The sequence below is a fragment of the Centruroides sculpturatus genome, unplaced genomic scaffold (assembly GCF_000671375.1).
Source record: "Centruroides sculpturatus isolate CEXI.00-Female unplaced genomic scaffold, Cexi_2.0 scaffold1811, whole genome shotgun sequence".
Classification (NCBI taxonomy): Eukaryota; Metazoa; Arthropoda; class Arachnida; order Scorpiones; family Buthidae; genus Centruroides; species Centruroides sculpturatus.
The window spans coordinates 28,107-50,591 of NW_019386192.1; the positions used below are offsets into that span (position 1 = coordinate 28,107).

General features: G+C 27.6%; 1 protein-coding gene across 1 annotated transcript in view; it reads right to left on the reverse strand.

Annotated features, from left to right (window-relative positions):
• LOC111614019 (unconventional myosin-Vb-like) overlaps window positions 1-22,485 on the reverse strand; it is a 93,678-nt gene that overhangs the window by 7,876 nt on the left and 63,317 nt on the right. The window contains exons 16-27 of the mRNA XM_023355397.1: window positions 21,070-21,259; window positions 20,783-20,903; window positions 17,920-17,997; window positions 17,713-17,806; window positions 15,588-15,734; window positions 11,253-11,404; window positions 11,084-11,173; window positions 10,540-10,690; window positions 10,041-10,180; window positions 9,879-9,950; window positions 9,685-9,770; window positions 5,149-5,320 (exon numbers count right to left, since the gene is read on the reverse strand). Coding sequence (XP_023211165.1) covers window positions 5,149-5,320; window positions 9,685-9,770; window positions 9,879-9,950; window positions 10,041-10,180; window positions 10,540-10,690; window positions 11,084-11,173; window positions 11,253-11,404; window positions 15,588-15,734; window positions 17,713-17,806; window positions 17,920-17,997; window positions 20,783-20,903; window positions 21,070-21,259 — 1,493 coding nt within the window. The remainder of the gene's footprint in view (window positions 1-5,148; window positions 5,321-9,684; window positions 9,771-9,878; window positions 9,951-10,040; window positions 10,181-10,539; window positions 10,691-11,083; window positions 11,174-11,252; window positions 11,405-15,587; window positions 15,735-17,712; window positions 17,807-17,919; window positions 17,998-20,782; window positions 20,904-21,069; window positions 21,260-22,485) is intronic.

A 22,485-nucleotide genomic window follows, 5' to 3' on the forward strand; every position in this document is an offset into this window, starting at 1 on the left:
GTCGAACGGTACACACTCGGTAAGTAATCCTATAATTTTTTGTTTATAGCGTAGTTTATACGGATTATTCCCAAAAAATTATACGTGTTTTGGAAATGTTGAGTCGAATTAGTCTAGAATCGGTTAATTTTATAGAAGAAAACCTTTCGAACAGCCTTAGTCCGTAAAGTTCCCACCTATCGGGCTGCGATTGGCTCATGTATTTAATCATTCCTACAACGTAATTTCCGGTTAGCGTGGAACGTATCTAAGCGTTATAGGGGGGTCTACTGTATCTGATAATATTTCTTCAATAAAATCAATCTTAAAACTTTATGGATATTTTATATATATAAAAAGAATTACAAATGTTGAAATATAAAATGAACAAACTTTATAATAATTTTTAGACTCACAATTCTGTATTTCTAAGTTAATTCATAAATTGCAGTGTCACGTGATTGAATATTTGTATTCATATTCATTAATCTAGGACCCACATCTCAGTAATAAATTAATTTAATAACAGAAAAATAGTTTAATGAAGGATTCAAATTTGTAACTCTCATTTAATGTATGATAAATCTATTAATTATATTGCACTCCAATCAAATACTTTTAATATTTTTGTTTTAAATCATCATACTTCAGGAAAAGTCCTAATTAAAAATTTTAGAAGACCAAATTCTTAATAGTTTGTTAATAAAATGTTTTTTATTTAGGATTCATAAATTTTCTGATAAATTCTATACATATATACACAATATAGTTACAAAATGCTATTCACATTTCTTGCCAAAAAACTCAATTATATTTGTTCATCTTTCTTATTTTTTAAGTAACTTAAATGCTACTGATTCTATTTCAAGCAATATTTTTGTGTATCTTTTCAGAAACATAATGGCAGCTCTTCCTCCATACTGATTTCTTCAACTTGACATAATGTGGATGCCAAAATAGAGATTGCTCAATTGATAATGATGTTGTTCAACCTCTAATGGCATTTGTCTCAAGTGACTGAATAGTGAGCCACCAAATAAAACCACTAAATACTTGTAGTTAGTTGCAGGTTTACACCTTGCCAATAGAACCACTGACCACATGAAATGTTCCAATTTTCCTTACTTAAATAGAAGCCAGTTTTCCATAGAAAGTCCTCCTGAGAGGCACCTCTCTTGGCAGATCACCCAATGTTGCATTGCCTTATTTCATCCAACCATCCAAATGATTGAATGCAAGAATGGGGATACAAAGTGTTTCAGTGAAATGTGAAGTTAGCCAAAAAAGTCATGTAATAAATCTTCTCTCAGATTTCATTGATTATGATAATTAGAACAATTTTCCATTAAATTAGCAGGAAGTATGGTAAAGAAAATGAAAACTGCATATAAATAAATGGAAAATGATTGGAACCCACAGAAAAGTTAGTTAATTGAGTTGATTTGTTACACTAGTTGTTTGTTATTAGGACTTGTCCTATATTTATGTTATATATCCTACAGATATGTCACAAATATCCCCAGATATATATTATATTTTTGATACAATATAAATCACATCAAAATTAATGTACGTCTGGAAGAAATTCATTAAAATGTCCAAATAAAATAACTAGTAATGTTTTCACATGTTAAGTGAGAGCTTTAAGTTCAAAACCTAATCAGGATATTTTTATACACTTTTAATATTTAGATAATTCAATTTATATTATATTTAAAATTTCTATAAGATGACAAACTATGTGCTACTAACAATAAAATTCTTTCAATCAGTTTATTAATTCAATCATTTCTAAATTTAATTAACATAATCTATCCAGATTATTTAGCAAAATCCCATTTACAATTGGATAAGCTAAATTTTGGACATCAATAAGTTATATTAACAAAATTTGGGAAAATTTTTAATGCTTCTTCAATGGCTTTAGAGCAGTGGTTCTCAACCTTTTTTTACCCATGAACCCCTTTTTCTCTTTTTTATGGACCCCCCATAGTCATTGCACAGAAAAAAAACCTTATATTTTTCACTAATAAAAAAAAGAAAGGAAAACATTCAGAAATGTCACTGTCAAGTGACATGATGCTGATGGTATAAGATTCTCCTAAAAAACCCTGGCTTTATAATCTCGGTTTAACCTTTGTCAATGAGATATATGTCGTATACATCTTATAATATAATCGAGATGGGCTGATGATGATAATAATAATAAGTGCAGAGCCCAAACAGTTAGGAGTTAGGGTACATCATGAGAATGTACACAAAGAAGGGATTTTTCGAAATTTCCTCTGCGGGGAGAGGGACAGGATTAAGGCTTACTGTGAAGAACTTGGCTTCTACTGTACTATTTTAGATGCAGTTTTTTATGTTTTTGATTGCATTTTAATAGGGTATGCCATGAGAATGCACATTAAGAAGGAATTTTTCAAAATTTCCACTGCAGGGGAGAGGGAGAAGGTTAAAGATTACCCCGAATAACTTAGCTTCTACTGTACTATTTTAGATGCCTTTCTTGCATTTATGTAAGAAATCAAACATATTTTTAGACCTTTCTAAAAATTCTTAATGATATTTAGTGCTCCATCATATATAAAGTTGACACGGGGAGTGCATGCACATAAGTTCACTTTATTTGAACTATGTCTTAATGTTTGTTGATTTTATGTTCAAATTTATATTTATGAATAATTCTGGAAGGTCCAGCTTATTTTTCAAATTTAGTAAACCTGTAGAAGAACCCAGAAAGAGTTACGAAAACGTTATTCATCACTTAATGGTACTATGCACTGGTTAGTGGTTGCAGTGAGTCTTAATTATTGTTATCCTAGTGTGGTAAGCAGATATCTAAAAATTTTCTACTTAGTCTCAGAAGAGGGGGGACCTAATTTTTGCACTCAGTAAAAATGGGTAAGATCGGCTATAATCTAATAATCTTAATCTTTGATATTTGTTACATTTTGTCCAAGCAATGCCAGGCTCATATGCTAGTATTCAATATTTTAAATAATTTATATTTTAACCCTTATGCAAGAAATGAGTAACAAAGAAATTGACAATGTATATACTGTAGAAATTTAATTCTCAGTAAAACAATTGTTCTGAAATAGAATTACCCTGCAGACCAGTAAAATAGCACCGTGAACCCCCAGTAATGTTACATGGACCCGGTTGAGAACCAATGCTTTAGAGAAATAATCACAAAAATATATTATAATTCATAAAATTTTTAGTATGATCTCCGTTTAGAATAAGACATAAACAGCGTGACGATTCGCACAATATGTATGACGTTTTTCTTTTTTTACACTTTACTAATAATTCATAAAATTTTTAGTAGATGTTACCTTATATTTTTTATTGGTCATTTATGGTGTGGATCCTTTTAAGTCGTTCACGCTATGTTTGCCTTTTTTTTTTTTTTTTTTTTTAACTACAGNTATATTTTTTATAATTGTGTTGTTGCCAGAGAGAACTTTTTAACATTTTGCATATTTAGGCAGAGGAGAGCTGCAAGATAATAGTCAACTCCACCATATGACACATGTTCCTAAGGTGTAAAAAAAGGACAAACTGTGAAGAAACTTTCAATTTATTTTACTGTTTCTTCTAGTTTCTTGTGAATTTTTTAAAAGTAAATTACAATAGTTAATAAAAGTAATATTGAATGATATGAAATTAATAATAATAATAAATAAATAATAAAATGATCTAGACTAGTGTTGGAAAAATTGGAAGTTCTTGAAACTGATTAATTGGTTTTCAAACAAAACTTAAATATCAGATGCCAAACTAGTTTTCAGATCAATTTCAAAACCACTTTGAATTTAGTAGAATTACTGTTTTATTATTGTATTTTATTAATATTAATAAGTATTACAGTAAATATTTCTTAGACAAGATTCATGAATATTTGTGAATCATGTCTAAGAATATTTCAGAACCTGTATCATGTTTTTCCTGTGAAAAATATGTCATTGTTTCTTAGACTCAGCTTTTATAAACATTAAGTATTTAACAAATAGTATTTGAAAACAATCATTTTAAGATTTTTTGACTCCCTGTCCTGTGGACACTAGGATTGCTTTTTTTCACACCCATTGTGAGTTTGGCCACACTCACAATAGGACAGCCAGGTGATGAGAGATGGGGCTTGACATATCTGAGCTCCCTGAAAGGTTTTAAGTTTAATTCTCATTAGTTTTCAGATTAATTTTAATTTTCAAATTAAATTTAGAGTGATGTACAGTGTCATTTTAAAAAAGTCAAGGATAGTAAATTGGTGCAGTGTACAAATTGTAATATTACACTGAAATTTTTTGGTAGTACATTAGTTATGTGGTACAATCTTAAATCCAAGCATACATTACAGCCAATTATAAAATCAAAAAGAAAAAGTCAAAAAGAAAAGTAAACAAGATATCATAATAATAATGCTGCTTTCATTGCCTGTTTAAAATCAATTTGATAACTAATTTTCAATTTTTGCTAAAACTGCAATTTAACAAAAACCAGTTAATTGGCTTTACTGAAAACAGTTTTGTTGCCAGCATTAATCTATACATATTCTTCAATATCTTAGTTTCATAAAATAGTAAAAAATAATAAAATCATTAATAATATTCCTGGTAAAGCAGCAAACAAAGCTTTGAAAACATTTATCAACAAACAACAACTTACCTGTTCAAAGTGTGTTGATGATTTTATTATTTTGATAAAAAAATGATCTTACTTTTTTAAGGAAAAATTCTATATTAAAAATATTAATTTCCTAATTAAATTTACAACTGATGAGTGCAAAAAGCCTTTTCAAACTTAAATTTGTTTAAAGAATTGGAATGTAATGCTAAAACTTCAAAATATTTTTGATGATAAATATTTAAATTATCAGCAAAAATTCAAATTTTAGTACTCTTGAGAGTTATTTTTATCAGTAATTATAGCTGTCTTAATCAAAATCTCAAAATCTTTTCATTTGAACCATTCAGCTAAAAAGTTTCATTTATATTTAATTTGTTTGAAAATATAAAATAATTTAACAATTTTAGCTTACTGCTATATTTTATTTTAAATTCAGTCTAATTTTGTGAATTAACTATTATTAATTTTTAAATATTAAACTATATATATATATTTAGAAATATATATAAAATATAACACTATTTCTGAAGTTACCTGAGCTGTTGATAATTTATCACACATATCACATATACTCTGTACATCTGCTTCTGTTTTTCTAGCTTGTAATAATTGAGATGCTTGAATAACAGGAAGTAATGTCTCAATTACTTCATTATATTGAATTTTTTGATCTCTAGACCATTGCTCCAAATGACTCAAGTTATACCTTTCATAAAACAGAAAATATTAATTAAAACATTTTATAAAAAACTTATTAAATGCTAAAAATAAAAAATAAAAATATTAATCATTTAAATAAATGCATTAATTTAATCAAATATTAATAATGAAAACAATGAGATATACAGTGGATGATCGGTTAACGAACAGATCAGATAACGAACACCGCACAGAACAAACACAAGAAGAAGCGACGTAAAATAATGAATACCGATTGGTCTTCTCTTGTTTTCGGGCAACAATTCGAAACTTTTCGGAGTGTGGGAGACGTTGACATCGACGTTCAAGCCGGTATATACTGATCGGATAGTATTCCTCCGAACTTTGAAACTCTCCCTTGTAATTCCAGCCTTTTATTTTTCTGACAAAACAATTCTTTTATGTATTCGCGAGACTGTTGGGTAGGCACAAGTTAAGTTTTGCATCTGTTTTTTTTTTCTTTTCAAAAGGTGAGAGTATAATAGCAAAGGTAGAAAGTGGGTAGAAGATGCCTAATGTTGCTGGGCAGTATGGCGTGAACAGGTCTACAGTAGGCCGTAGTTCAATCTTATTTAAGAAAAATACTGTATAATCAAGAAGACTCAAGCAGCTAAAGGAGTAACAAAAGTCACATCTGAAAAATAAAGAACATCGAAGAGTTCATAATGGAACCTGAAATGGATCTGACGACAAAAGTACGTCAAAAACTCTTGAATGAAGAACACCAGGAAACTCGGCGAGATATGTTTTCTTCTGAAAAAGAGGATTAATGCCGATATTTGCTATTAAAGATCTTAAGAAGTGGGAAGATGTCAGAACAACAATCTTAGAATGGCATCCAAACCAGGTTGAGGCTTGGGGATTTCTACAATTGCAATGCTATTAATTACTTACGAAAAATCCTGAAGAAGAGAGAAAAGCAATCGACATTAGACAGATTCTTTAACCCTTTCAAACGGAAAAAACATGACTAATAAAAACGCAAGACTGTGCATGTATGTATTTTTATTATTACATATAAATAAACGTAGTAAGAAAGTATATATTTTTTTATTTTTGGTGGTCTCCAGAACGAATTAATTAAATTTCCATTAAAACCTATGATAAATCGATAATCGGTTAATGAACAATTCGGATAGCGAACAAAGTCTTGGAACAGATTATGTTCGTTGACCGATCACCCACTGTATAGCTGTATTAGTTTAAATGGTCTAGTAAACACTAAATTAGTTTGCTATATTATTATCAAATATAATAACATTAATAAATACTGCATTTTCAATATATTTGATATAGAAAAACTAAAAATAATTTCACATAAAACATTAATTTTCTATCATTAATTGTTAATATTTCTTATTTTGATTCTATTATATATTTCAGAATTTGTAAAATCATACTTTAGCAATTTTTATTTCTATTAATTATTATTTAGACATGAAAATACAGTAAAACCTTACTTTATGGCTATGTCAGTTACGTGGCAACCTCTAAAATTTCCCTGTAAAACTGAATAAGTTTCAATATAAATCAAACTCCACATTAGTGGCCACCTCACCTAAGGGACCATTTTGCTTAAGTGGCCAAGATAGACATGTCCAAAAGTGTCATTTATTCCCATTTACATGGCCAACAGAACAAGAAAATCCTGTGCTCCTAAACCCAATGTATTGTTTAAAATGCCTTAAACAAATTGAGCTTTGTTACTATAATTTTAGAACATTTTGCTGAGATCCCTTTGACAGATGATGTTTAAACAAAATACATCTGCACTTACACTCAACAACTTATTTCTTTAGTAAGAAAAAAGATAATTATATATTTGTTCAATATTTTTATACAAAATTCTATTGTATTTCATAAAAATATAACTATGTAAATCAATGATAATTTGTCTACACCACTGAAACATCATTTGGTGACCACACAGTAGTAGAATACTTCTAGCCCTTTCATGACATGTTTAATTAAGGATATTGAAATAGCTACAAGTAAAAGAATTTTATACAAGAGAAATCCCACAGTCTACACAATTCTGTGGAATGACAAGGACCCATCTTATGTGATGGGCATTCCAGGAGTGTACACCATTCCTATTTTAGATGATGGCGTGGCATGTGACTTTATATATATAAAGGAAAGCTATCTTAAGATTTCTTAATGTATGCTTGAAAGAACATAAGTACAATGTACAAAAGTCATTCCCTCTCACAGCCCTGGCAGTCTACACTTTAGCACAGTGGTTCTCAACCGGGGGTACATGTACCCCTAGGGGTACGAGCGTAAATCGAAGGGGTACATCTAACTTTCATTATAAAATGGCGTATGTTAATCTATTTGCTGTAAATTATTAACACAAGAAACAACAAAAACTTGCTTTAAAATATTCCAGTGTGAACNTACTGATGTCTATCATCAATATTTTAAGAATAATATTAAATTATATTTTGTTTACATCAGGTCCTCTCCAGTAGCTCCAGTTGAATTTAAATTTGATGAATATCTTCTAGATGATTATACAGGAAAATTAAAACCAAATCAATTGATAATTGATGATTATACATATGATAATTTAAAAGAAAGGTGAGTTGATAAACTTTTATAATGTTAGTTATATAAAAAAATACTTTATTGAAATAAGATAATTGAATATTTCCCAAATGATTAAAAATGATATTGGAAATAGATCTTTAGTAGTAAAAAATTAATTAAAAGTCAGTTAGTTAGTTTTTTTTATGGCGCTCAGTTATAAGGGTTGTATACATCTAACGCAGTAATTATAAAATTTACATAAAAAAATATAAGGGGTACTTGAGAAACAACTAATGGGCTAATGGGGTACATCAACAAAAAAGGTTGAGAACCACTGCTTTAGCAGATTCAGTTAATGTACAATGGAAACAAGCTAAACTCATCAAGGGGGCCAGAAATAGGCACTATATCTAACATGTTGAAGCACTGCAGATTTACAAGTATGTGCGTGAGGGGTATTCTGTTATTTACAAGGATCAAAACATGCTATCTTCAGTATGGAGAGCTTGGTACAAGATAGATACTGTATAACCTGGATGGCTGTTTTTTTAATCATGTATCTCCTAAATTAAAGTCACTTGCATTTGTTCTTTTATGTTATTTTTATTCCCTTTTTAATCTTTCTTGTGCCCTTACAGCTAACATCTTTTATATGCAGAAATCACTCTGGAAAAGTTTTTAAAAAATTTACCAACCATTTTGTCAATTTTTAATTTTTTCTCACCACTTCAAATTATTTATTATCACCAGTTTTATTTACTAATTAATACAGGTGCTGGTAGCCTTATCAGTTTGGTGTATAAAAAGCAAAAGTAACATGTTAAGCCATCACTTAAAAGTTAGCAACAGGAATCATTTTTGAATAATTTTTTAATGAATAATTCTCGATAACACATTTTATCACAATGTTTAAACAGTTTCACATGTTCTGTCATGTCAAAGATTTTGTTTTAGTCTACTGGAAAAAGATCAAAGTGAAAATAAAGACACATCAAAAAATTCCTCAATCTGGAAACACAGGGCAGCATTGCATAAGAATTGCCTTTGGTTCTCAACATCACTTCCTACTTTTCTGCCTGAACTTTCTACATGAAGTGATGAAATTGTTAGGCGTTTGGTGCATGGGACTACCATCACAAGGGAGCTAGACATTTTGCTGTTTTCCTGAAATGTGCTTTGTAACTCAATTTCATACTAAATGTCAAAATAAGCAGACTAGGAATTTTATTCCTACTTTAATAAAAATATCATCAAGTGACAATTTTAGCATTATGAAGCATGAATATTGTATATGTATTAATTGTATTTATATCATTTATTTATGTTATTTTATTATTTATCTGTTATTTGTATTTACTTATTTTATTTTTATCTTTTATTTTATTATTTTCTTGTTTCAATTTAAAACTGATTCAATGTTCTTATGTTTTATGTTCTATGTTATTTCTGATACATTTCTAAATCAACTGATTTAAAGTTTATAACCTGAGAATTGTCCTTAAAAATGACCAAAAATTTTAATTATTAAAGTTTTATTGCTGCTGTAAAAAGTTTTGTGAGTGTTAATATCTACTGAAGCAGTTAATTTTGGTTACAGGGTTATTTAAACATTTTTAGAATCTTGCTCTCTCTAATAAATAAATAAATAAAAACCTTAACAATATTATATATCCATAAAATATTTTAATATAAAACCAAAACTATTCATTTAAATTTATATAATGATAAATTATTTATATGTAGTCAAGTGAATTAGATAATACACAGGCCAGATAATTGAAGGCTGGATGATCATAAGTCTATTGTATTTGGTTATATGAAAAATCAATGAAAATTTACCTGATTTGCATGCCTTTGGACCAATGACACATATCTTTTCTCAATAATAAATTGTTCAGTGCTCCAGCACAAATAAAATAAAATAACTGTAACAATATTAAAAAATTTATGTTAATAAATTTTTAATGGGCTTACTGAATTAATTGTTCAATTATAAAAAATCATATTAAAAATTTATTTTAATAAATCTAAACCTGTTTGAAAACTTGAGATGTAAGTTCAGGATCTACACCATGCACACTTAGAATAACAAATACAGAGTTTAGCTGAAATTTAAATGAAAAATAAATTATTACAATATTAATTACTTCATCATCAATTCATTATTTCAAAGAAATTTATTATTTAATTTTTACTTCTTCAAGCAACATAGCCAGTGCTTTCTGAGGCTCTATAAATGATTCTATTTCACGAGCTGCACTACATGATCTTCCTCTCATACCTGATGGTTTACTAGAAATACCTGGTATTGCTTCATGCTCTAAAATAGCAGGCACTAAAAAAAATTATATATAAATTAGAAATGATTCTCATGAAATAAATTTGTTGTATTATGAAAGTAATAAAAGTATCAGTCATTTCAATAAAATATTAAATTATACCAACAAATAAAAATTTCAATATAAATAATAGATATAAAATATTTGTTTAAAAATGATTAAATTCTATAAACTTTTTCTTAAAGATTATAAAAATTAATTGTAAATGTAAAAAAATTAAAAATATTCTTTCAGATTCAAATAAAAAACTTAACTTGCATAATAATAATAAATTCAAATAAAATTTAATAAGAAATTACTTAAGTAAAAAAATTTACTTGAATAAAATTAAAAACAATTAAATAGTTAACTCTACCAATTAGTGGTTGCACTTTTTCCTCCATAATTTTAATGACAGCTTGATATATCCATACTGCTACATCACTCAGTACTTGACGATATTCTGAGAGATCAAAATTTCTAAGGCATTGTTCGTTTTGTTTATTTGTATTATTTGCTTGAAATGCCTATAAAAGTAAAACAAACTGTAATATTTGAATATTTTTAGAAATATTGTATTTTAGTATATATTTTAAAATTTATATTATTAATACATACAAAGTTAAGCCATACATAATCTTTTGATTTATAAAATTTTTAAAGACATTATTTATTAAGTGAAATTTAGAATATGACTGTAAACATAAACTAAGCATAACCATTACAATGCAAGGATCTTCAATTTGGTTTGTTTAATCAAACTTTTATCAAACTAGAAAGACACTTTTCATCATGCATTTCATATGTAGATAAAAATAGCTTTTTCATAACTGCATCAAAACAGAATTATAAATCTAAAATATTAGTCACATAAAATTTTAAGAAAAATATATAATCAATATATATATATATAATTTTACCTTGTCACCACTATATTGCTTTAAACTATGGAGAAGTCGACAAGTATTTCCCAACCATAAAACTGTATATTCAAGATCTTCGTGTTTTTTCTGTAAGAAGTGTATAAAAACAAATTTTCAATTTATTAGATAATACATTTCCTTCAATTTAAAAACAAAGTTTTCTTACCTTAATTAATCGTTTTATTGCAAAAATTGTATTATTTAGCAAGCTAGTCACTTTTTCATCATCATTAATATAGTCTGTGTGGCGGATACACATAAAAAGAATATAAGCTGGTAATCCAGGTAACAAACTAACTGCTAGATTTGGTTTTAAATCTGAAAAAAATGCAATAACTGGATGTTACAATTATAATAATATATATATTTATTCATATAATGCAAAATTAAAAATCTTTTTGATGTTTCATTGTTAAAATTTTAAAATTTTGAGTGTTTAATTTAATTTTTGTAGTGAAATATAACAAGTAGATTTTTGATAACAGGAAGAATCCTATGTTATTTAAACCTTGTATAACTGAACATCTCGTTTTAGTGAACATTTTAAAGGGTGGATAAATCTAAAGACCTTGACCTCTTGTGTAGATCAATATACAAAAAATTCATACTTGATTACATCACCAAAATAGAATGCACTGTTGACTACCTGGAGGCTACACAACAGAGTTGTCTATTTCACAAGGACACCTTTGGCACATACCTTAAAAATGAATGCTGCCTCCATCTTGATGCCTTCTGTTCTGAGAATTTTTGTTTTTGCCAAGGTGCATAAATCTGGATATTAGGATATCAACTATTTCCTGTTGTGGACATATTGGTGTCTCCAACAATACTAATTGAAAAAATCCTTAATCAGTACATTACAAATAACTTGGTTAACTATCACCAAGGTATTAAGAACTCTTGGATCATATACACAACCTTCAGATTGGAGATTACATGTATATCATTGTATGCAATTTTGAAACAATGTGTCTGTCAATTAAAATAAAACCACGCTTCGGTGCATTCTGTAATTTTCTTCTCAATCATGTAGACAAAAAAGGCAACTTCCATGCAGGTATATTAGAGTTGGCCAACTTAATTTGTCACTCCTCCTCCTTCAAATTTGAGGTGACAGCTATCTGCAGCCTAGAGGAGTGCCTGTGGGAAGCCCCCTTTTGGGCACTTTATGGGGCAATCATCAGGTAACTGGAAAATCAGGTCCTTCCATCCTATAAACATGACATTGCCCTATATTCCAGATATACTGACAACCTATTAATTATTTTACTTCATATGCCAAACATTGATGTTTTTCCAAATTCTTTCAACAACAATCCTTTTAGCCTCAACTTATACCTGGAACAGCAATGCACATTTGTTTCTATTTCCTAGATATCAACATATGTATAAAGGATGGCATATTTATACTTTGGTGTACCACAAACCCACTTACATCCCTGCCTCCTCATATGATCTCTTCCAATACAAGGTAACAGTATTTAGAGCCTTGGTGAAAAAAGCATTCATACACTCTTCTATCAGAGAAAGAAGTCAGAAATTGTGATATATAACCCAGTTGGCTATCCAGCACAGGTATATACCTTTTTTGATAAATAAAAAGTTTAACAAACGTGTGGAGCAGCAGATCATAAATTCAGGATTGTGCAGTATAACAAGATCCTGATGGCTATATGTCACAAAGTAGCAGGAGACAACAATCTTTTCCTGGCTTACAGAAGGAACTCCACCAACTATGCTTTTTTTAGAAATACCAAGGACCCTCACAATAAGATATGCCTTCTGGGAGTATACTCCAAACCACTTCAGAACAACAGAGACAACCAACAGTACAGTACATTGGGTTATGATACATCCATTAAAACAATGTTTACAGGAACATCTCAATACAATTAATAAAAGGCAAACTACTACAGCATTAGCTACATATGCCTTGAATAATGATTTGAAGGTGAACATCAACAATGCATAACTTATTTACCATACACAGGAACCTCCACAACTTAAGTATCTGAAAATGTTAGAAATTTACAAGGCCAACAGAAACAACTTGACTATTAACTACAAGGACAATAACACATTATTTCCAGCTAGGAGAGCATTATTTGAAATTTAATATTATTTTTACATCTTGAGGTAACTATGTGACTGCTGACCAGACATTGTTACTTTTATATTTTAAATTAAACCATTCCATCTCTTATTCCATTCTGAATCTGTTCTTTTAACCTGAAGATGGTTGCTCAAGGCAATTAGAAATGTTTGTTTTCCTTCAATATTTTATTCTACAAGCTGGAATTTTGGTTTTGTAAGTGATATTTATAATTTACATCCAGTGTACAGTATGTTTGTTACTTGTTATCTGTACTTATGAATGAATGAAGTGTTATTTACCATATATAAAACAAGTCAAGGAGCTATGACTTGTCAACAAAATGACAATTTCTTGATGATTTACAAGAAGAACCTTCATCATCATCATAGTAGCACTGTAAGCCTTAAAGATTCTATGCTGCAGACACAATATTTCTCCAGCTCTGTCTGCATGATGATTTCCAGTTGAATACTCTTAGTAATTTTAGGTCTTCTGTTTTGTCCAATCATCTTTATTTTTTGTGACTCCTTCAATTGTTTGCATAGACAAATTTTGGTAGCAATCTAGTTTGACTGGCTTTTAAATTCTGTTAGTGCGACACAGACCACCTGCACAGTCCTTTTAAAATGAAGGGAAATGAGTTTCATCAAACATCCTAAAAATGTTGTCAAGTAAATTGAAAATGCTCTATCAAATGATGATATTTTCAACTTCTGGTATTGGTTGGAAATGGGCTATCCAGGCTAAAAATTAAATTTTTAAAATAAAACATGGTCTTTTTTTAATTTAGATTAAACTCAAAAAAATAAGAATTTTGTTTAAAACATTTTTTCTAAAAACCACAAAGTGATTTTGAAAATGGGGAAAAAATTAGACTGAAAATAAGGAAATATGTTGCAAAGTATTTTTATTAACTTACTACCATTGATGTAGGCAAACATAATAAAAATGTTGGCACAATAATCATATGTAATCAATGCTGAACTACTACTACTACTACTACTACTACTAAGTATTTTTGTTTGTGTAAATACTTCTAGAATATCCAATTTGGCACTGATTTTTAACTGTTGTTCAATCAAAATGTTCAAGCTGAGAACTATTTAACTAATGCAAGTTTCTACTCTGCTTGAAAAAGAATTTGTTGCTCATAGAACTTCATAGGACATGGCTACATAGATCAATATGACATCTTTGATAGATAATCAAACTGAACTGAAAATGAAAACTTCTTTGAAATGAAAATGTAAACACAAGTGAATGTTTACTTTTGTTGACACTGAATATTCAGCCAACTAAAAAATATATTGATGAAATGACTTGTAATAAGATTTCACCAAAAAGAATTCACTACATGTTCAAGATCATTTTACAATCAATGGAGATGTTTTCAAAAAATAAAAAAATGTTTGAGAAAATTGTCTTATGTTTTTCAAGTTTAATCCAGATCTAAATTAAAAAATACTGTGTTCCGTTTTAAAAATTTAACTTTCAGCCTGAATAGTCCATTTTCAGCCAATACCAGAAATTAAAAAGATCACCATTTGATATATCATACCAAATTTATTTATCAAAATTTTTAAAGATTTTTGATGAAATTAATTTTCCTTTATTTTAAAATGGATGTATGGATAGTCTGTTTTACCATGTATATGTGACATTGTATAGTTGATGTATTTATTCACATAAATACATATGATGAAAATATGCTATTTTATAAGATTGGAAATATTTCCAAATAAAAAAATTGCTAAAAATTATAACATAACCATGTCAATTACTTTAATATAATTAAATAAAATAATTTTCAGACTTTATTAAAAACATTTAAAACTGCTTCACAAAGAAATGCTAAATTTTATTCTTTGTTAAAAATAAAATTCAACAGAAGTGTTTTTAAAAGAATGCTATGTTCTGGAACATCTAAAGATTATTTTCTTTAATTATATTGTAAAAACTTGATAAAGACAATAATAGATTAAACAAGAAATAAGTAGATAATATCAAATTTAAATGTAAAAATATATTTAAAATTTTAACAAAGTTTATTTATTTAGAGATGTTTCTTCAAGCTTAAATTGCAAATTTTAAATTAATTTTATTTTAAAGATTCTATAGAAGTAACTTAATACATGCTTTTGAAAACAAAACACTTTATAGACATTAATATTCTAATATTAACATACCAGTTATTAAATTTTTTATGATTAAGGCTTCATCTTCTTTTCTATATTCAAACATTCCCATGTATTCTACTTCTTTATGTTTGATTATAGGCATATTGTTAGATTTTTCTTTTAAATTTTAAATTAATTTTATTTTAAAGATTCTATAGAAGTAACTTAATACATGCTTTTGAAAACAAAACACTTTATAGACATTAATATTCTAATATTAACATACCAGTTATTAAATTTTTTATGATTAAGGCTTCATCTTCTTTTCTATATTCAAACATTCCCATGTATTCTACTTCTTTATGTTTGATTATAGGCATATTGTTAGATTTTTCTTTTGTAATATCAAGTGATTTTGTATTTTCTATTCCTCCTAGATAATATAAAATTAAAAAAAATAACAAATCACTAAAATATTATTATTATGAAACTTGGTAACTTGTGTGAGAATGCAGAGGAGGACCATTAATTAATTAATTAAAGTAACATTACAATCTGATTCTAGGGCAAACAAAAGGTCACACACATCCTATTTCATCCGATTTATCAATAGATAAGATCGATCAAATATCTCTCCAGTTTAACAATTATTACTAAGGTTGTAACACACACATTGACCTTAGTCACTACTGGCAATTAATTTAGAATGTTTGACAGATGTTATCAGTTTTATGAGGTAAAAGGAGTAACCATGCTGGATAGAGAGGTAATAAATTTGTCAAAACATTCAATTTCTGATAATTAACATAAACAACACCTGGACACAAATTGAACTTAGATAGGATTGCATCAAAACTTTCCCTAATAGTTCCCCCTCTGGGATGTGTATAAAAAGGGATTGCACCCGCACCTCTGGGCAATCATCAATAAGTCCGCCACGATTGTTGAAAGAGGCGATCATCCACGAGTCCTCAATGAACATCGAAAGAAAGTCTTCCAGCTGGAACTATATTCAAACCTCGCTCCATGCACCTCTCGAGACTTGATTGACGCACCTTCCCCAACAACCTCCACAGTCCACGATTGTCATGACGATGTCGTATAAGGGATATGATGATTTATCAGAGATATTATGGTTTAAATGTAAACTCTCTCTCGTCTCTCTATTCTTTAGGTTAAGTAGAATATAACGTGTATCGCCCGTTTGTCGCAAATAGATCTTTTGTAACCGACAAAGCGATATTGCCATATTTACTTAGAACTTTGTATCCTAGTTTTAAGTTAGATAATTAAATTTATTGTTTTGTTAAACCTGTGGACCTGTCTATAATTCTTTAATGGACACCTTGTCAACTTACTCACGAACCCTCCCCACTACCCTAATTACCCTCCTAAGGCCATCCCGACGAGAAGTTGGTAAGAAGGGTTGCGCTCACAGCTCTATACCCCCTTTGTTCTCACACCCTCTATACCCCCTTTGTTCTCACACTTGGTACAAGTGCCAAGTACCAGTCATCATTCATTTACATTTCTGAAATTAAATTATTGGAATAACCATCTTAATTCATTTTTTTTTTAAAGGAAATATAATAAAAAAATTTTTTTATACTTATCATTATTTGTGAACATCAACAAATATTTAAATAAAAATTATAAATATAAGCAATTTTTCAAGATTTGCATTATGATATTTGTTTATCTCTATGACAGACTTTGCTTAGCAATGTTAGGCATATGTTGTGGCAAATCATTTATCATCATAGTGTAAACAAACCTTAAAAGATTATAATGTTTATAAAGATCATTAAAGAATTTAATGTTTATGTTATTTAAAGGTGGTTGCACAAGTTACTGCTTAAACTACAAAATAACTATTTAGAATAAACTTAACCTTGTCACTAACTACAGAATAAATTTTAAAATTTCGCTGGATGAAATAAATTTAAAATAAAAAGACAGTCGCTTCCATAAAAGGAGAAGGATGAATAGCTCAAGATGTTGTAAGGTCACCAATTCCAATTAAAAAAAATTTTCTTATTTTTAATTGGATTATTTCTGGGTTTTAATGAACTGTTTCCTGAGCGGCCATGTAGCCTAAAAAGAAAGGTCGGGTTGTCTGAAGTTTTTATTCTGGAACAGTTTAAAGAAATAAATGGTGATCAACAAAGTTTTTTGGAAGTGACTATGTCTTTTTATTTTATAAAAATACGGAATAAATGTTAACTGTCCAAAAGTAGCTGATTAATTTAACTTAGCAATTTATCCAAAATCTGTGCAAGCTTTGAAAGTAATTCTGTATATTAAGATGCATTTAACCTTGAAATTAAAACTCATGCAACCAGCCTTTAATAATTAATAAATATTTAGGAACTAAAAAATCAAAACTTTTTAATATTACAAAAAGACATTACCTCCATTCTCCTTTAGTTTCTTTGCATAAATTTTTAATTGTTTTTTTAGTTTTTTAATATTTTCTGAAAGATTGTCAATTTTTTCTCTGAGATCCTAATAAAATATTAGAAAGGTTGATAATTTTTAATATGCAACATATATATTTTGTAATTACTTTTAAATCAATCATATTGAGACTATACAGATGAAATTATTTCAAAACTTACCACATTTTCACTTGTTAATCTATTTATTTCATGTTGAAGAATTGCTTCAGTTTGAGCTTGGGGAGTTTTCTTTAAATTCTATTAATAAAAAAATAAATTATAAATAAAATAAATTGTTTTATTTATAATCAACTCAATAAAATTCAATTCTGTGATTTGCCAAGTGTCTGTATGAATACGATAAATAATTTGTGTTTGAATTGAAATAAATTACTGACACGGTTTCAAAAATACCAGAATATAAATAAAACAATTAAACAGTTTATATATATAAATTGAAATTATTTTTATATTATTTTTATTTTACATTATATTATAATTTATTATAAATATATTATAAAAATAAGGAAATACAATTTTCAATAAACAATTATTTTTAGACACTTGAGTACATAAAACAAATAAATCAATGAATTATGATTTCTTAAGTATTATTAAATTCAAATTTTATAATAATTTGAAATTTATCTAGAATTTTCTTGAATAGTTTGTCATTATGTTGAACACAGTAAAAGAATATGGACACAGTCTTAGACTCTTACAGTTCTTTCAGAAAATGAGTATAATCCTTATATAAAAAAAATTATGGATTGTTTAGATTAACTCAGTTAAAAATTTATCCATAGATAAATTTTTTATACTTGCAAAGTTTTGAATCAACCTCCTTAAACTTTCATATACTACTAAGAAGTTGTTTCCAACTCCATTGGGAAACCCTGTGTTAGAAGATTACCACCTGTAGTAGTAACATCATTTATTCTTTGTAGATAAAGTTGATTCACTCTAATATTTAACAATATTTAATTTAAATATTGTTAAATGCTAAATGTAAAATATTTAATTTTGTTATCTAAAAATTCAAACACCAACTTCAATTTCCTTATAAAATCAACTAGTGGTTTACTTTAATTGAACCTTTTAATAAAATTAAGTATTCAAATTTTATATCCCTGATATAAAATTTAAAATATAAAATATAAATGAGGTTAAAATGAACAATTTTTAAACATTAAAACTACAACCATAATATTATTCTTTTGATGATGAACAGCTATTTAATCTATTCTGTAAAATCAATAGAATTGAAGATTCAAATTCCCTCATTAAGTTCTAGTAATGAGTATAACCAAGTTTAAAATATGAAAACTCAATATCAATCATTTTCTATTATAAAACTAACTATAAAATATAACTGTTAAAGTTTTATTAAATATAAACATTCAATCCAATAACCCAAATTTTAATTAAAGCCAAACAATCTACCAGATTATCAGGCTATATTAAGGCTAATTTTAACAATTAAGAATAAAGTAATTTGACTATAGATAGACGATTATTAAATTTATTGAGAGATAATAGCCTAATTAAAAATTAACTTATTTATAATTATTAAATTTATCAAGAGATGGTGGCCTACCTGCCTATCTCTAGTCAAATTACTTATATTTAATTACTAAAATTAGCCTTAATATAGCCTGTTAAATTGGCTTTATTTAAAATTTTATTTTTTAAAACACACACAACAAAACAAATTTTGTTAAAAATATTTATAATAAACTACATTAAAATGTAAATAAATAAAATTACAGGTAACCCCTGTATAACACGGCACTTCTACAGCATGAATTCGTTCTAACACGGTTCGAGAATTGGTACCATCCCCCGTATAACATGGTACTTTTATAGCACGGATTCACTCTGACAAGGTTCGAGAATTGGGTAAAACCCTCGTACAACAGGAAATGTAATAAATTTTTACATACTTAAGTAATAATAGTTCACGAAAATTATTATTTTCGTGAACTATTAGTACTTAAGTATGTAAATTTTCTCTTCTCGCCTTCTGTCGATACACGTGGTCCTTCTCGAAACTTGTTTCAATGTTGCCAGATCGCGACGCTTCTGCTTCTGATGTTGCCGAATGTTTTTCCCTTATTCCATACTTGCTTTATTCTTCATAAGTGCTTAGCACCATATAAGGAAATTTATAAAGACCTTTTAACTAGAAGCAAGCAATCTAAAATTACATACATTTTGCAAAAGGTAAAGCATGGATCTGAAGATAATGCAGAAAAATGCTCAGAGGATAAGGATAACTTGCCAAAAAGAAAACGCTCTCGGTTAATTAATAGTGTTTTTAGTGATGACGAAGAAAACATTGTTTAATTTATATTAATATGTATCACTTAAAAAATTTTAATGAAGATATTTATCTTAATTATGAAAATATACTAGCATGTTTTTTTAATTTTTGGAACCTAATCCTCCTTTTCGTATTAGTTCTTTGTTTCGTATAACACGGATTCGCATAATACGGCAATTTTTTGGAACGTAACTACCGTGTTATACGGGGGTTACCTGTACTTAATTACAAACTATATATCTATTTATATATACATAGATTATATATTCTATAATAATCTATATATGAAACCTGCAATGCCATAATGTCATAAATGCCAAAAAAAAACTTTTCAGGAGAGGTAAAAAAAAGCATCTTTTCTAATGAATGAATTAATTTCAATTTTACAATAAAATGGTAAAAAACTCATTGGGTTACAAATTCTCTGGAATATCAAAATGATACAAATATAAGCTGCAACATTTTACATGCCAAAAGTCAAGTGACTTGCACTCTGGCACTTTAAATGTTACATTTTCACATAAATTCATCTTCAAAATACAGCCACTTACACTGCCAGTATCACCACAATATTCTTTTGTGGCAGAAAACATTGCATTTAGAATTCAATTCTTCAAATAAAATGTATTTAGAAAACAATGGTATTTACAATATGGCATAGCACGCTTCATATATATCTATATAAATTATCTATATATATATATATTTATATATACCTACTTGACTAAGTAGTTTTTGTTGTCTTTCATTATCTTCTCTTAATTTTTTAATTTCATGCCTTAGTTCATTTTCTGATGTAATAGCTTTTGATTTTTCATCTTGTAATTCAGATTCTAATTGCCTAAAAATGTATAGAATTAGCTAAAATTTTATAAAATTACTATAACTTTATAATCTTAACTTAAAATCAATCATCTATGTATTACTGAATCACTTAATACAGTAAAAAAGTAAATTTTTAAAAACTTTAAATATTTCATGAAGTTATTAACAAAAAATTATTATACCATATCAATTTCTTTTGTGTTTCAAAAGCCATAAGCAATTCTCCATCTTCATTAATCAGATCAACATTTTCTCCATAAAAACCTTGAGCAACTGATTTTAAATCCAAACTTCGACTTGCAAGAACAGATCGTAATTGAATACATTCGTCCCTTCGCCTTTCTAACTCATCTTGAAGACTATCAAATTGATCTACAAATATTTATCTCAACATTAATAATTATTAATTAAGTTCAATAATATAAATTATATAACTAAGTATAATTAAGAATAGTATAGTTATAATAATTATTTAAGTTTTAAATATTATCACTAGAAGAAGTAAATTTATAATTTTGGACATTTAAAAAATTTTTTGACATTAATTCAATAAATAAAAGAAACATTATTTAAAATTATATTATTTTTTTTCATACTATACACAAACGTTTTAAAATGAGAAAAATTTAGGAATGTTATATTATGACCTATTTGTGTAATATAGTATATCCTTTTGAATTTATCATCATTGAAAAACACACAAAAAACTTGATTTGTATTACTAGAATTAGTCAAGTCTTTTCACGTTTATCAAAACATTATCAGTCATTAGAAAAAATAAAATATATAACACCAAAGAATATATATTATTAGATATAAACTTAAGAACATATTTACAGATAGTCTGAACAATTTTCAATATATAAATATAAAATAAGATTTTTTCAAAAATAATGAATTAATATAGCTGTAACAATTAAGAATTTAAATGCAACAAACTCTTGAAAGAACAGTAATTGAAACCTGATGCAACACTCAAAATTTTGCTATCTCAAAAGTTTTCATTAAATAATAAATATTATCAAAAATGAGTAAGCTAAAGCTAAAGCTTTTTAAATGTTCTTTGTCTTTAAAAAAGATGTATATATCACAAAAGAATTTTTGAAATATTTTCAATAAAACCGTGAAATAGAAATGTATAAAACTATGTTTATTAGGAAGAGACTTCCTGATAAACATACAGTGAAAGCCTTTATATCACATTTTTATTGGTTTTAAGGGTTTTATGTTTTTACTACCTTTATTAGTCAATTTTTTATACATTTTAACCAAACTCATTTTACTTCTACAGTTTTACTTGTTCTTCCCCACTGTTTTAATAATTAGTTATTCCAATTGCTGCTATAATTATTAGTTTTATCAATTTAAATAATAAAATAAGAACTGAAGAGAGGCATAGAGCTGAAATACATATCCATTATTAATCATAAAAAATAAATCTAATTTTTCCATCAAAAGGAGTGTTCCTGTATGATTTGTTCTCAGTAGCAACTTTATGCTAGTTCCAAAGAAACATAAAACTAATTGAGAGAACAGCAAGCAATCTAGTAATATTTTACATTTTTATTAAACTTAAAATAAGAAATTAACTAAGCTTA